A 17,810-nucleotide genomic window follows, 5' to 3' on the forward strand; every position below is an offset into this window, starting at 1 on the left:
GTAAAGAACATCGCCGTAGTCCAGCACAGACATGAAGGTGGCAGCGACAAGCCTCTTTTTGGCCTCGAAGGAAAAGCACGACTTGTTTCTTAAATAAAAACCCAATTTCAACTTTAGTTTTTTCACCAGCTACTGAATGTGAGGCTTAAAAGATAACTTTGGCTTAAGCATCATTGTCTAACTGAGTAGTCTCTAAAGCAGCAGGGAGGATCAATATGTTGCTCTGAATAACATCTTATTAGTTTAATACAGACGTGTCCAGGGTGTTCCCCGCCTTCGCCCAATGTCAGCTGGGATTGGCTCGATAGAGAGAGATAGTTTAATATATGGCCAAAAGTTACATATAGTGTATTTTCATGTATAGGTGGGAGCATTATTTGCATTAACAGCAGGTCATAAACATTTTCTCATTAAGGGGGTTACTAATGAGGAATCCTTTTTATAGCGTACCTCTTATATTTGTATGTGTGTGTGTTAATAATCTCTAAAGAGAGTGGGCACTCTGCACGCTTGTCAATTCGACCGAGAGGAACTGCTTGAAAACTCCGTCATTAGGAGCCAAATTAACAACTGGAAAGTGCAAATGTTAATAAAAAGCGATTGCCACAGCTGAACGAGGCTCCGCTCGCTGCCGCGTGTGCTCTTAATTAGGACACTGAGTGGGTGTGTGGCCGTGCCATTTGATAATATCATGTGTCAGTTCGCCGTCTGACTGTGTGTGTGTGTGTGTGTGTGTGTGTGTGTGTGTGTGTGTGCGTGCGCGTGCCACAGCTTAGCCTGATCACCATTGTTGCAGACAACAAAAGGGAAGCAAATTTGAGCAGAGCTGAAGCACAGAAAAACTCCCATCATCCTCTCTGAGTGCCCCATTCTCCAGATAGAGGGCTTTCAAAGAGATAAAAAAATCATTTTCTTTATTTAACAATCCCCCCTCCAACAATTGGTCACATCCTCTCCACTTCCTCTAACTCTTCTTTCGTCTCCCTCCAATGTAACCTCCGTGCTCCTCTAAGCTTTTCATCCTCTCTACAATAACTAATTTCATTTACCTATCTTCTGCACTTTCTCCTTTCTCCGTTCTTCTTATCTAATCCCTCCCTCCACTCCTCATTATAGTCATTGTCTATTTCCCACTTCCTTCCTCCCTCTTTATACATCCTTGCCCTCTTTGCCCCCCACACATTCTCTTGTTCCTCCCATCGCCTCTGGCACACACTGTACGTCAGATGATTTCCCTCTCCTCTGCTTCTCTGTCTTGCCTTATTATTCAGAGTCACGTGCAGCAGAATTACAGCCACCGGTGACATGTGGTGTAGTACGATGTGCCAAAGTATTCACATTGAAATTCAAATGTCAAATTATTCCGGAGGCCCGTGTCATTAGGCCGGTTTTGCCCAAGTATAAGCAGACATTTTAATGATTTTTTTTTCAATGCATAAATAGTTCTATAAATAATGAAAGACAATTTTAACCCCTAATGAACAGCTTTGAGTTTTGGTGCCATAGCAACAATTGCTGAGTACAGCAGCCCAGGAGATGCTAGGAGGGAGCTGGGAATTAATGGGAATTATTAGCAGCAACAGCACCTGAAACTATAAGAATGACTCAGAAGTAACGGGGATACAAAAACATGCAACTATGGAGACATCGAAACTGTTATGTTTCATACAGTTTCATCCACGCAGAAGTACTGTAACGCTGTGGCTTGCATCACCTGTAGCATCATTCATTAAAGATGCTCTAATCCAAAACGCTTTACACCACGTACCACCTCAGAAAATATTTCACTCTCCAAGTACCACCATTATGACCATGGGGGGGCAATTATTTTTCCTGGGGGGGGGAGGGTGGGCACATGACAAACCAAGATTGTTGCCGGTGGGCCAAACAAATTCTGTCAGACGTAACCTCTATTTTATCACTACATTAATTTATAGAAAACATAGAGCGCACTTATTTTTCAGCATTTATTCTACTCCAAACTCCAAACAGCAGATTATTAAGAAGATGACATTATATGCAGGAGTTTTTGAACCGTGCAGGACTGACTGTATTCCATATACATGTGAATTGAAATGTACTGTACATAACATCAAAAAGCTGACGTCTGATTGGTGTAATATTTAAATGTAGCTGCGGCTTGTTGTCAGAAATGGATTATGTAATATTTTGATGTCCATGTGCATTTTCAATTTACGCATAAAAAACGGAAATGTCGGAAATTCGAAAAAGTAAAATGTGACTGATTTAGTGAATAAATGATGACGAGCATGACGCATCATGGGACTTCAACGTCCACTGAAGCTTCTGCTCCGTCTCCTCATCGCTCCACACACATCTGATGTGACCTTCCTCACTGCTGCTCTTTTAATTAGGTCATCTTTTTTTGCACCCTCTTCGTTTGCATTTTCTTTTGCCAATTGTCTTTAAATCCGGTTAAAATTTGTCAAAATACATTTGGAAGGAAACCGGGCTCCTGTGTAGACACGGTTGTTCGGATCCACTCGAGAAACAAACGAAAAAAGGTGTTGAAACATGAACCCTGATGAAACCTTTCTAAAGTCATAAATTGTCTCAATAGTTAATCCTAACCTCCGCTTTGCTTCCTGGTCCTTTACGCATGAGAGCCTAAAGCCTGAAGTTTACACTCAGTAAAGAATATCTACCAGTATTTCATTCTTGGTAATAAAAAGCCAACCTTCAACTGAATGAAGCTCATTTTGCTCTCGTGGAATCACTAAAGTAAATCTGTTGTACATCCACTAGTACAGTAGCTACTACTTGACTTATTGTGGCCCACACTGGCTCAGTGGGCGTGATGAAGGAAAATGCAAAGATGCAAGAAGTTTGGTCTCAGTACTGGAGTCAGATTAGCTTGTAACCTTTTTTTTAATTGCCTCAGCGAGGACCAGCGAGGGTCTTTCCTCCTTCCTGTCCTGGACTTTTGTCTTTTATTGATCGCTGATTGATTTTCCGTCTCCGGTTTTGATCTGGCAGACTTGTTGCCTCGGCTGATGTTACACTCGGCAGCGAGCGGCTAACACCGCCCCCCCGCTTGCTTCTGTTATACACAACCATCTGTCTCCATGACAACCAGGGGAGAACAGGACGGTAATCGATGTGGGGGCGGTGATGGTGGAGAAGGCAGTAGTGGTGGTGGTGGTGGTGGTGGTGGTGGTGGTGATGGTGGGCGGTGTAATGATAATGAGGGATAAATTGGGACTGCGTTTTTCTCGTTGCTTATTGGTTACCTGGTTTCATGTCATATTACCTCATCATTACCTCATGAAAGCATCCAACCGCAGCTCCTCTGGAACCTCTGGAACCTCTGCATTGGATCAACTTTCATATCTCCTGTGTAGCGTCCTTAAATCTTAAACTTAACTTAAAGGAAAAAACAACAAAATCAGTGCAGTGAGGCGCTGAGAGTTAATATGATTGGATGATAAGCATGCACTAATAACGGTGTGTGCTTCAGTGAACTGCACCGTGACTTCATCTGGAGCTCATCTCTTCTTCCTGTCCACTGCTGTGTGGTGAGAGACGCTCTCCTGTCCCTCCAGAGGCAAATACAGATGCTTGTATGTTGTTATCGTAAAGTCATTCTCACTTTGTTGACAGGAAACAGCCGTCAGTCATAAATGTCAAAATACTGCAGAGGCCTGTGATGAATATGGATATGATGGCTGTTGTTTGTTGCTGTCATTCTACTCTGTCGACGCAAACTGTGCCAATCAGTCGCCTATAAACTAATGAGACTTAAATTTGTTTTAACACCACTAATTTCTTTAACGCATTAACGCAACTTGAAATTTTTAGGTTGTAGTGGGCTCAGTTTTAAAGCTACAGTGAAGATACTGGTCTCGTATGAAACTATAAAACCTGATGAATCCATTGGTACCAACCATGTCATACTAGCTCGTCATGAAGGAGGTTAAATAACGCTCCAAACTTGTGCTAAATGTTTGCGGAAAAAACTGTCATGTCCATTTTCAAAGGGGTCCCTTGACCTCTGACCTCCAGATCAGTGAATGTAAATGGGTTCTATGGGTACCCACGAGTCTCCCCTTTACAGACATGCCCACTTTATGATAATCACATGCAGTTTGGGGCAAGTCATAGTCAAGTCAGCACACTGACACACTGACAGCTGTTGTTGCCTGTTGGGCTGCAGTTTGCCATGTTATGATGTGAGCATATTGTTTTATGCTAAATGCAGTACCTGTGAGGGTTTCTGGACAATATCTGTCAGTGTTTTGTGTTTTTAATCATTTTCCAGTAATAAATATATACATACATTAATGCATAAAGCAGCATATTTGTTCACTCTCATGTTAATAAGAGTATTAAATACTTAGCAAATCTCCCTTTAAGGTACATTTATCGATTGACAGCCCTAGTTTTTACCAATCTTTTTGTTTTATCTTGTACCCCAACTTTGCTGGAGTACCCCTTTAACACTGAAGAAAAACTAGAGTTAATTACAGCTTGGCTTTCATCCATCAGTTAATTGCTGAGATCTCCAAAAACAGATCCAATGAGGCAAGAAACACGAGTAGTCAGACGGTCCGACATGTTGTAAACAAGCCAATCAACCTTTTTTGGAAGAGAACACGAAGGTGTCCCGTGACTCTGTTACTCTAACTGTCTGTTTTAAACAGGTTGCCGCCTGTTGAAACACAGTTTTATGTCAAAATAAGCCTAACCTACTTGACATCTTTTGACCTTGGATCACCAAATCAGAACCTTTTGGAGAAAGTGACATCAATGAGAGAGCCTTGTGTGCTGTTGTATTGCCACAAAAACGTCTTGAGTGTGTTTCTCTATATACAGTATGCTGTTATGATATCTCAACTGGCCAATAGTTTATCGTTATAGTTTTGAAAGGCAAACTGTTACCAGTCGTTCAAACATGTTACACATCCTGTTAGTTCTGCCTCAGTCCGTCCGAAACGACGGCTTCATCCGTCACTCTGTCACTTCCTCCTGACGTGTTACTTCATCACATCCACCGAGCTGGTGCTGTTCTGGGATCAGGGGTTCCTGTGGGAGAGTATATAGCCTGTCAGAGATTTGTCACACATCGCGACTATACTGCATTATGGGAAATCCTCAGAGTGAGTGGGAGACCCAGCGAGCATCCCCTCCTCCATCTCCCCTCACAGGAAACATCACATTCGCTACCATGAAGAAGAGCATTTATTGACTCACAGTTCAAGAAAACATGGAATATATTGTATATTAATGCAGCCTGTTGAAAAATTCAAGAGGACCGACAGAGTACTGGTGGAAAACATCTCTGCTGTGCTTCCTCTCTGAGTTTTTACTGATATGAAAGAGGTCAACTGTTGAGGGAGGGAGCAGCATTACTACTCAAGCCAACTTTAATAATACACCTTTTCTATCTCCTGAATATTTGTTCTCCAGGAATCAGAGCAGGCATGCTTATATAATGCTGCTGGGCTTCCCTTGAGGTGTGTGTGCACGCGCATGTGCGAGTGCATGAGTGCAACATATGAGTGGAAAATGAACCTAACTATTTTTACACCGATGGTCCTGACTCGAGGCGTACAGTAAAACCCTGTAACACCACCACGAGCTCTGCATGCAGAAACAACCGTACGCAGCGATACGACAACAGGCAGCAGCAGCCTGAACTGGGTCACTGACCGGCGGAGCAACCTCTGCAGCCGGCTCAGCTCTTCATCCCTCTGCTGCCTCCTGGTGGACACACACACAACAGATACTGCTCTCTCTCTCTGTGATGCAGCCTCTTGATAGAAGAATTAAAAAAATACAAATTGCTTTAATTTGGTCAGAAGAAGATGAAGAGTAGAGGGAACATTAATTGGACACCAACTAAATATTCAAATTAGATATAAGATACCAGAAAATCTGCAACCATAAATACCTTGAAGGATGCTGCTTACTGCTTTTAAATAATCCTTGAGTCGTTCAGAGTACAGCTCAACACCGACCTCTTCTCTTTGGGTTTACATTTTACTTAATCCACGACTACTAAATGGTTGTTTATTAGTTTTTGCATCACTCATCGATCTGACCTTGATCACTGCCTGTTGGAATGATACACATATCCCCCGATTCGATATGTATTGCGATATTTAAGTATTGCAATTCGTCAATGAGATTTATTGAGATTTTTTGTTAACTTTTTGAACACTAGACGAGGAGGAGAAAGAAAAGAAATTTTACTTTTGTGAGACGTTTTTATTCCTTCAATTTATCTGGTGACCCCTCAGATATATAGAAACATCCGTATTTACATAAAAGTGGGGGAAAAATGTAAAAATGTCAACGACATTTCAAAAACATTGGATTTAGTTTGTTTGTTTTCTTGTTTTTACCGATGAATATTATGCGATCATCGCGGCTGCAGGTTCCTCCGTCTGAAAGCAGCAGAAAACTCTCTCCCCTTCACAGAAACATGTGACATTGCTCGTGCACGCCATCGTGTCATGTGTGGATCTTGACGTGTACACGTGTGTGTCATAGATTACTCAATTCCACATGATTAAAGCCACGAAGTTCAAAGTCGGTGGCTGTTCAAAGAGAAGGAAAGAACTCACATTGTTGTGATTAAGTAGCTCTTTCTTCTTTCTAAAATCAGTGAAGCTGTTTTCACTTCAGTATTAAACGTGGCTGCTTCAGGAAACAATCATCTGTTTTCCCTTATAAGTTATACTGCGGAGAAGCTTTCATATATAGAGAGAGCTTTGCTTAATTGATGCTGAGTATATGGTGTATTTTTATAAAAAGCTACTTGTGCCTTTTACATATCTAAAAGAAGTAAAACCTGTATTTTTCTCTCCAGGTGGCCATTATAGCTGGGAACTTTGAGCTCGCTGAGCTCGTCAAGAACCACAAAGAGACAGATATAGGTGAGTAGCTCCTCTCTTCCTCTCCTCCATCCATCATCTATCCATCCATCTATCCCTCACCTATTCTTCCTCAGCCACCCAGCGCGTATTCCTGAATCTCCCTCGGGATACATTTCAAATCCCCCCCCCATGGTTTGATCCTCCTAAATGACCTCCCGGTATAATCCCCTCGGCGGGATTACGAGAGCGTTGCCAAGAGGATGAAAGTTTACGTTTACACCAGGACGATCCGGGGCCGATTAGGCCAGGAGAAATGATCAATGCCTCCGCCAGTGGGAGCTCTGGTTTAGTGGGAGCCGATTGGTCGGTTTCCAGAGGTGTGGAAGGATTTGATGAAGTCGGCAGATGGAATCTTCTATTGATTGTGGTTGTTCAGTGTACAACACAATGCTCAGCTTCCTGCATGTTGTGGAGGCTCTATCTAAAACATTTAAAGCTTTTATGAATTATTTTTGTGTGTGTCAGACTAGATTAAGAGTCTGGAAAGTAGACAGCTTGATTACAGTCACGGCCGTGGTCTCTTTTGAACGATAGCTCTTTGGAGTTTTTAAAAATCTAGCGTAAGTGACACTGAACCAAATTTAGCTTTGTGCTTTCAATCCCTCTGTGGATTGTTTGAGAAAGAATAAATCTGTAAAAGAATAAAAAAATATACATGGAAATATAAAGAGGAATAAATAAAATAATGAATAAGTAAATAAAAAAAAATTGAAATATAAAGAGAAATAAATAGAATAATAATTACGTAAATAAACAATTTGGAAATATGAAAATAAATAAATAAAAGAGTAAAGGAGTTAAAAAAATATAAATATAAAGTGTAATAAATAAAACAATTAATTAATTAATTAATTAGAAAATGTGAAATATAAAGAGAAATAAATAATGAATAAATGTGGAAACAAAGATAATTAAATAAAAGAATAAATAAGTATATACAAAATGTGGAAATGTAAAGGTAAATTACAAAATATAAAATAATTTCATTTATTTTTTTATATGTATTCGTTCATTTATTTCTCTATATAATATTTATATATATTTTTTAAATATATATTTATTTATTTGCATACACATTACTTATATACTTATATTTAAATGATCTCCTGATTGGCAGGTTGGCACTTTGCATTGCAGCATCTGCCATCAGTGTGTGAATGCTGACATGTAGTGGAAAGCGCTCTGAGTAATCGGAAGACTAGAAAGGAGCGATATAAATGCAGGTCCATTTACCATATATATAATCTGTGTGTGTGAGAGGAACGAGAGGGAGGTGAGAAGACGAGAAAGAGTTTTGAACAGATTCCATGTTTTTTTTTTCATCTTTCTATTTATTACCTTGCGTTGCTTAGTTGCACACTTACTCACTTCTGAAGTTCTGGAGAGGCAGATTGGTGAAGACGACACACTAAAGCTCCCATTTAACACCTGATGGAGTGATGTTAAAGCCACGCACGCAACCACAAATCATTTACAGCTCCAATATACAGTAACATACAATGCACTTTTCTGCACGCCGCTGTGTGGATGTTGTCCAGCTGCGTCGATGGTTTAACCGATAAATGTTGCGTGAAATGGAGAAATGTCTCCAGTCAAGTGAAGTGAAGTGGTTTGTTGTGCGGAGGGATAGCTCGGGGATTACCGGGCCTCAGAGAAAATGAGAAACAACACAAATAAATATATAAAGGAGGACAGAGAAAGATGAGGGGGGGATGAATGAAGAGAGATCTAATCTAATCTAAAGATGTAATCCTGCAATTGTTGCCCTCTCTCATGGACGCCACCCACCAGCCGTGCACGGCAGCGACCTGGTGAGGGGCTAAATGGGACACCGAGGCGGCGGCAGCGGTGCAGGATTACCCCCCCAAAAAAGCCTCGTTGCTGTCTACATCTGCTACACCCCCCACCCCATACCTCCCGCCTCCCTCCTCTTCACACTGTTTCATCCACAAGTGCTGCAGCTGTGAGCGGCAGCCAGGATTAGCTAAAAGGTGCTCAGTCGGTCACCGTCCCCTCCTGTGTTGGACATCTTTGCTCTGTTTCTGTCCCGTTGTGGATTTGGGGATGGGACGTCTTTACTTCTGGATTCTCGATTGGCAACCATGGGTTCAGCCTGCTGCAAAGGTGGGTCCCCCCCCCACCCCATCCCTACTACCCAGTACCCCATACTCCCATCAGCCCTCCTTAAACACTCACAGAACCCGGCCCACACCTTCTCCTCGGAGACAGCTTGTGTCGTGTAGAGCCTCTTACTGACATGCAGCTTTAGTGTGTTTTAATGTTGATCGTGGAGTGTGTGTGTGTGTGTGTGTGTGTGTGCGTGCGTGCGTGCGTGCGTGCGTGCGTGTGTGTGTGCGTGCGTGTGCGTGTGCGTGTGTTTGTGTTCTAAACACCACAGCCCTGTGGCTTTCACAGTTTCTCTCCAGATCCAGATGATGTAACAGTTCAGCCACACAGATCTTCTATTTTATTGCGTCATTGTTTTTAGATTTCACTACATTGTCCAGGCCGGACGACCAACCGGGCAGAGCTGAAATGGGTGGAACATGCACAGTAGCGTCCGCTCGGTCACATGACTCGGTCCCAACGTCACGCCGTCGTCACAGCTTGGCGCTCCAGCTTGGCGCTCCAGCCTCGGTCTGGGTCTCACTCACATGAACGGAGGAAGGGAAATAACTCTGGATTCAGCTATCAGTGTGTTTTATAACTTTTAGGACCTAATAATTTAAATAAGGGATATTAGAGTGTTCATACTGGGGAGTTGATTCACCTCAAAAACTAATGATCCTCTGAGTTACAGACGTCTCTTTCCCAATGTAAGTCTATGGGGAAAAGTCTTTTTGGGCCCAATGCATCACGTGACGAACACGGAGGCTTTAGTACCGCCGTTTGGCCACTATGAAAGTTGGGATCAACGACCGGAGCTCTTCCTGGGGGCTTGCCCCAGACCTCCAGACCCTAAAGGGCCCTGAACTGGTTAGATCCACTGTGTGTCCAATCACCTATGTATCGCAATTTCTTTTATTACGATTTTGAAATTGATTTTTTAACACCAGAATCGATATAAAAGCTAAAGCTGTAACCACTCGGCTACTAAGTCTACCTTTAAGACTAGTGCTGAAACAATTTAGTGGATTAGTTGATCCACAGAAAATAAATCCACAATAAGTTTCATCTATTACTCGTTTATCAATACCAAATATCTGCTTATTCCGGCTTCTCAAATGTGAGGATTTGAAGTTTTGTTGGCAGTTTTACTAATTAATAATGAAAATAATCAACATTTGAACCACTATATTTTGTTCTACTTTATATATGCCACAAAATAATTGCCACAAAGTAAATACTCTTTATTTGTTATTGTTCATAACCTGCTGCGGACAACAGAATCAATCCTGATCTCAGTTAGTGTGGTATAAATTCAATTAAATATCTTCACAGAATTATTTTCTTGCCATTACATGAAAAATATTAAAGAAGTCTTTTGTGTGACCTAAAATACAAACGTCGGCGTAGCAGAACAGAAGGTGTTGGATCACAGATGTCTGCAGATCAACAGTTTACTGCATGCTCTCTGCATACTTTATTAAATTCCCACTGCGCGACCACTCTGCCCACGGGGCCGCAGAATTATTCAAATCACACATTCAGATTTTGTTTTCAATCAGCAGAAGGTGCAAGGAGTAATCTGCCTGTCACATCTGACTGGCCAGCATGTAAGAATATTAGATTGCAGTGACAGCCACGGTGTTACTGCCTGACACATGCAGGTTAAATACACGACAGGAAGCAGCAATGAGCGCCGGCGCTGCTTGTTATTATTACTATCTTAATTCTGAGAGTCTCAATCAATCAGCCGGTTATTTCATCTGCTCGCTCCGAGGTTGTTCTCCCCCCACAGGGAGGAAGAGATGACTAATCGTACCTCCGTTTCATGTTAAATACAGTGAATTGTGAGCGTTGAGTACAGTGAATCACGTCGGTAAGGGGCCTTCAGTGTTGCCATCATTTCTAGAGATGGACTCGGAGACAAAGGTGGACGGAGCTGTGAAGTAGGACACAATGGGATCGGTGGAGGAGAAAGGAAGGCTTCTCAAAGGGCGATGACTACCACTTACGTATGTGGCCTGATGTTCTTCATGCGGTTAACATGTGTGTGTGTGTGTGCGTGCGTGCGTGCGTGCGTGCGTGCGTGCGTGCGTGCGTGCGTGCGTGCGTGCGTGCGTGCGTGCGTGCGTGCGTGCGTGATTGAGACCTATATGCTGTAGAGCTTGAAAGGGCCGGCCATGGAAACGAGTTACCGTGTAGTCAAAAATAGGCGTTTTTCTGACGCAGACCGACCACGACTGGCAGGTAACCACTTCCACACTGAGTAGGGTTGTTAATAATTAACCGTTAAAGATTAACGCCATCGGTTAAACGGTTAAAAGAAATATTAATAATGAATTAAAAAGCGGAGCAAAACTCATCACTTTAAGGAGAAAAGCTGGTCCACCTTAACAGCCCACCTTAAGAGTGTCTGAGCCGCTGTTGCTGGATACAGGAGGTTGGCTCGGGTCTTGAGGAGTTGTAGCATTTATTCACCGGCGAATAAACTGTACACACACTGCTACAGCTACGTTAACAGCTATAACACCAGCGACAACCTCACACTCACCGCCGCCCCACACACGGCCTGTCGGAAACTCGCTAAAGTTACGCGGCGCTGACAGAGTAACGTTGCACCGGGCCGACACACAGCTGACAACCTGGTAGCTAAACTAAATGATGCGGTGGAGAGTTTTACTGGGAAAGTGTCTGCATGTGTCCTCGACAATACACGCAACACCATGGCTAACTCTCCTGACGGGTGAACTGGGGACTCAGCTCTCTGTTGTCCTCATCAATCAATCAATCAATCAATCAATCAATCAATCAAACTTTATTTATATATCACCTTTCAAACAAGTCAAATAGCTCAAAGTGCTGGACAGACGATTGACAAAAAGGTAGAATGTTAAAAATGGATTTAGAGACTAATACACCAAAACAACCAATATAAAAGTTCATTGAATAAGAAAGCAATAAAAGATAGTATAGGTATTTAAGATAATAAAAGGTAAATAAAATTCAAGAAAATAAAAATAACAATAAAAATAAATAAATAAAAGTTATGAAACTACACAAAATAAGCAGATTGTATTAAAATAATGAAATTGTAATAAAATAAAATAAAATAAGAGATAATAATGATCAGCAATAAACTGTTGATATTAAAAAAATATAGTAAAATAAACACTATAATGATGATGATAAATAAAATTACTATAAACAATAAAACCATAAATTGATTTTTTTTAGATACCATTTAAAAATATGAATATTTTCAGCTCCTCTCCTCTGGAAGGTCGTTTCAGCGGCTCGGAGCAGCATCACCAAATGTTTCTGTTCTGCTTTGTGGAACAACTGAAAGAGAAGAACCGTAGGCTCTGAAAGGCCTTCCTGGTTCATAAACCAAAAGCATTTCTGCAAGGTAGTCTGGTGCAAGGCCATGTGGTGCCTTATAAACTAATAAAAGAATTAACTAAACCTTTTTTGATGCTTAAACCTAACCAAGTTGTTTCCTGTGAAAACGGAAGTTTATTTTGAAAGGACTGTATTCATGTAATGAGCGGAAATTGACACATTTTGCTGGACATTCACAGGAAAATGAACGCAAAAGGAGGACTAATTATTCCATAAGATATCATGCGAACCGGCTCCATGTTAGCTATTCAATTCAATTTAAATCCTGTTGTTTGTCTATTCAAAAAAATGTATCTATGAACAGATTCAGAACACATTCACATGTAGAAACCGTCGGCAACTGATTTCTGCTCGCAGGCTGAGTAGTTGAATGCAGGTGAACAGTCTGTGTGGAGAACAAAAGAGGTGAAACTCATTGGCTGAAATGCAATCTGGGAACCCATTTATTGGTTAAAAATGAGCTTGTAAACGGCCACCTGTGAAATAACCCGGCCGTACACGTTGTCTCTCAGCTCCAGTCTCACATCTCAAGTTACTAATCGGACTGTAAACAATGAGCAGCGCACGGAAAAGGAAGTCTTGTTCCGGATATCCGCCGGCTACATCGGAACCCCAGAAATATAACCCGTCGTCCCCAGAGGATCATCTGTAGTCAGACCGATAGCAGATGGGTTCAGAGATTGATTAGAAATGAAATGGTTTTGGAGCTCCTGACCACGTACCACACTGCCAGACACCAACAGCTCCTGTCTGTCACTAGAACCAGGACTAATTCATGGTGATAGGACTTTCTCAATAGCTGTCCTAAAACCTAACCAGCCTGTCTCAGTAGAGCCTCACAGAGCCACTAGTAGGACTCTTAGTCCTCTCCATTCTGTTTCTGTTTCTCTCTGCACTTGAAGCACTTTGGATCAATTCTGTTGCGTTTAGTATGTAAGTATTTCTAATATCGTGTTGGCTTTACGTGATATCTGCTTAATAAATCATAACACAGTGTCTCAGCATGCAGCATGGAAATATCCATAAACAAATAGTGCAGCCGACCATCCAACATATAACAATAAGCAAAGCATTTATACATCCACAGAATTCTCTTTAGCGTCCTCGTCTTTTTCCATTAATTCACAACACATTTCCATATTTAGATAAAGACTTTCACTATGAAGACAATAATACACACAATAATACACACAATAATACACACAATAACACACAGCCTCTGCAGCCGAGCACGAGCGCGGGTCACAGCAGAGCCGACACAAAGCAAACATTTAAACAACTAATGCAGCGCAGCGTGCTAATTCCAAAATGCTGCTCCTAAAAGAGGTTATTTAGTTTCTTTACAACGGACTGTCAGTCTAAAATGAGACAAAAACTACACACACGTAATGAGTGAATGCACGGCGAGGATGTGTGCAGCAGATACGTGTTGTATTTCTCTGCTCCATACAGCAGTAAGCCTGTGTAAGAATGATTGACAGATGGGCGTATTAGACCACCCGCTGCCACAGTGTGATAATCCCACAGGGACTATGTATCGACCAAACACACACACACATGCACGTGACACATTCACACACACAACTTAACCACTGTCACACTCATCTATTCCTGCAGGATTTACAGTTTAGAGGGCGCTCTCTGTTTGCTTCTACGTTTTTTCTTAAACTCCACCTGCACACTTCTTGCAAGAAAAACCCCAAAAATGACTTTAAAAATCCTCCAAAAAATGCCGATCTGGCTGACGCTCAGCAGGAAAGCAGACATGTAGCTGACAGCCTGTGCAGGGCAGAAGGGACTGGATGTTAATGCATCAGGGTTTATTATTTTATACACGCGGGGATGTAGTGGCTAAAAAGAAAAAACACGTTATTTTATAACAGTAAATGATCATTGACTGAGAGCCGAGAGAGCGGCGGGCAGGAAGAGAATTCACTGATGAACTGTGATTGAATATCTGTGTGCACAGAGAAAGTCATCTCGTACACATATAGCTTGACATTTTGGTTAATATGCTTATTACTATTATCTCGTTGGCTGTGAGAAGTAACTGTATGAAGTCTTGTTGTCACCGTGAGGTTGCCAGGCAAGATTTACTGTATGCTCGCAGCCAAGAAATAGTCGAGCACGTACTGTACCCTCCCGTTAAAACCACAACCTGACGCCATAAAACTTCCTTTTCTATATGGATTATGCAAACGAGATAGAATATGTTAATTGGTGAGCTTTAGATGTGCTGGTTGATGGATTCTTTTACCTTCAAACTATCAATCAATCAATCAACATTTATTATTTTACAACAACCAAAACATCATTGGCTTCACATTAACATCAGGAAATATCAGGAATAAAAACACAACATATCATAAAATCGGAAATAGGTATATAAAAAGCATAGGGAAGATGTCACAGCGCTACTAGGTATTAAAAGACAATCTAAATAAATAAGTCTTGAGCTTAGATTTAAAGAATACTAGGTCAGTGATGGTGCGTATATCAGGGGGTAACTTCTTCCATTGTTTAGGAGCAAAGACAGCAAAAAGCACGATCACCCCACAGCTTACACCTCGACCTCAGGACTTCTAAAAAAAGGTTGACCAGATGACCACGAAGCCCCGTTATGCTCACGTAAAGTTAAAATCTCGGACAAATAAGGTGGGACGAGGCCGGTAATGGCTTGAGAAACAAACATCAAGAGCTTAAAATCAACGGAGCGAGTAAAGTACGGGGAGGGTGATGTGGTCACGTCTGAAAGTGTTAGTTAAAAAGCGAGCAGCAGCATTTTGCACGATTTGAAGACGCGCGAGGGAAGACTGGTTGAGACCATCATACAGAGCATCACAATAATCAAGTGTCGAGCTAATAAAGGCGTGAACTGCCTTCTCAAGATCGTGCCGATTGAGGAAGGGCTTTACTTTAGCCAGACGACGAAGCAATTCATACGTAATCCACGTAATCGTGAGCCAGACCAGGTGACTAGTAGTATAAAGAGCGACAAAGTCTGCGTGTGGACGAGGTCGTGGCTGGATGGTGGGTCCACAAACACCAGACCTTCACCCAGAATGCTGCTGTTTGTTTATAATACGTCACGTAACTTCCGTACTTAAATAACGCCACTTCCATATTTATTTTAACCCAAACCACGATCTTGTCCTAAACCTAACCAAGTCGTTTACAAGGCACACTGATCGCTCATTGCTGGACATTTGCAGGAAAACACATTAAGCGCTACGATAGATACGATACGTTAGTCTGCAATACCGGCAGTGTATAACAGATTCCTCCAGCAGACAGCGTTCATATAAAACCTTTATTTAATCAGGTAACATCTTTTTTTTTTTTTAAAGGAAGATTTAAGGTTGATATCATGAGCAGTAATGATTAAATAAAGATTTCTAGAAGGCTAAAAATCTTTAAAAATATATGTATATCAGTGTATTGAAGCAGGGTGCATTTTAGTTGAAAATGAATCATTTTACAGACAGTCATCCCGACAACACGAGTAGTTTGAGCACGTCAACATGATTGTGATGTAAAGTTTTCACTATGTTCTGATTTATGATCAGTTAATCGAAAAATTTAAATGATTAAACAATAATTATAACAGTTGTTAGTTGATATAATATAGATAGTATTCTTTTCTGGAATTTGTGGACTTCATTTAAAATCTGTTAAACATACAGAAGCTCATTAAAGAGTGAAGTTCTATATAAATAAATGACGGCTTAATTTATTCATCACTGTGAAATGTTCTCTTTCCTTAAACAAGGGTTTCTACTGTAATGTGGGTTATACACACACACACACACACACACTGTGAGAAATCCATGCTATATTTGGCTGATGGTGCCAGCAGTGTCTCCAGGAAGGAGGACAAATTGACTCCTCAACATCCTGCCAGCGAGGAAGGAGAACTTAGTTCACTGTGATGCTGATTTATTTATGTTTTGTGTCCACATGAAGGGCTCCATTAGTAGTTTTTCATATCTTAAGTAGCTGTAACGAGCATGAGACGCAAATTATTCTGAGATCATTGGGTGGAAATTACCATACGGCCCCGAGGGGAGCGTTCTCTCAATGCAGCTGAACTACCAGCTCAAAAACATGTTGGTATTGTACGTTTCTATAAACCACCGTTACGTTGAATTACATTGTATGTTGGCTACATACACCGATCAGCCATAACATTATGACCACCTGCCTAATACTGAGTAAGTCCCCTGTTTGCTGCCAAAACAGCCCTGACCTGTCGAGACATGGACTCCACTAGACCTCTGGAGGTCTGCTGTGGTATCTGGCACCAAGCCGTCAGTAGCAGATCCTTTAAAGGGAACAGTGAGGAGACACACGTCAGCTAAAAGCACAATATCACTATATTTCAGCTGCTTGGCAGTAATGTTAGCTGACCAGACGAAGGTCTCTCCATGAAGCAATGCTGATCCTAGTGTTGGCTTTTCCTGCCTCAGCCTCCCGACCGCGGCCGGAGGGAACAGGGGAGATGCCGGAGTTTTGGTCGGAGACGATAACGTTTCTCTCTGCGGAGCCCCGTCACTTCACAAGACACGGGAAACCTCTGTTGGTCTGGAGGAGCTGCAGCAGTTATTTCTGCACAAACGTCCACTGAACATTCACTAGATATTCTCAGAGCTAAACTAACTCTTCTGCAGTGTGGAGTGAGCAGCATGCACGTGAGAGGTGGAGAGAGAGAGTGAGAAGGAGCGCGGTGTGTGAGTGAAGGCAGGCAGAGGAGCAGAGGAGCAGAGGAGCAGAGACTCCGGTCCTGGAGACCAAAGCTACGGTCTCCCCCGCGTCCTCCGACCGCGGCCAACACTGTTTAACAGCTTCACTAGATACAACCAAGAGGTTTTGGTGCTTCACTGTAGTTTGTGTTGGAGTCTGAGTCTGAACAGCGTAGACACACGCGAGCGTGCATGGGACACCGCCTCGCAATGATTTATACGTGTAAGAAGTTACAAACAGTCCCTTTAAAGGTGGTTGTTTTTAAGTTACGTTATGGTTTATTATTATTTTATCACAAACCATTCTCTTTCTTCTAACCTTAATCAAGTGGTTTTGTTGCCTAAACCTAACCAATGTTTCACAACGTTAACCACGTGGCGTTGTGCGTTTATGCGAGTGTGATACGAGGCTGATATGAAACGTATTTATGAAACTTATTTTTTCGGTTCAGAAACGTTGAGCTGCATTAACCGATAAACACGGTTCAGTAGCGTTATGACATCACCCGCTGTCTCGAGTGTGTGTAAAAATAACACGTATTGAATGCACATCTGTGCTGCATTAGAAACTATTTATTTCAGACAATACTCAGACTTTGCTTTGCAGAACAGGGTTCAACACTAACTTTTAAAAGTGGTTGCCAAAACTGAAAATAAGATTTTCAGT

General features: G+C 41.8%; 1 protein-coding gene across 4 annotated transcripts in view; it reads left to right on the forward strand.

Annotated features, from left to right (window-relative positions):
- The window catches only part of LOC119503463 (SH3 and multiple ankyrin repeat domains protein 2-like), a 236,632-nt gene that overhangs the window by 108,982 nt on the left and 109,840 nt on the right, over nucleotides 1-17,810 (forward strand). For all 4 annotated transcript variants that reach the window (XM_037795273.1, XM_037795280.1, XM_037795288.1 and 1 more), the window contains exon 11: nucleotides 6,833-6,899. In XM_037795273.1, the coding sequence (XP_037651201.1) occupies nucleotides 6,833-6,899 (67 nt within the window). The remainder of the gene's footprint in view (nucleotides 1-6,832; nucleotides 6,900-17,810) is intronic.

Source organism: Sebastes umbrosus, chromosome 2 (genome assembly GCF_015220745.1).
Source record: "Sebastes umbrosus isolate fSebUmb1 chromosome 2, fSebUmb1.pri, whole genome shotgun sequence".
Classification (NCBI taxonomy): Eukaryota; Metazoa; Chordata; class Actinopteri; order Perciformes; family Sebastidae; genus Sebastes; species Sebastes umbrosus.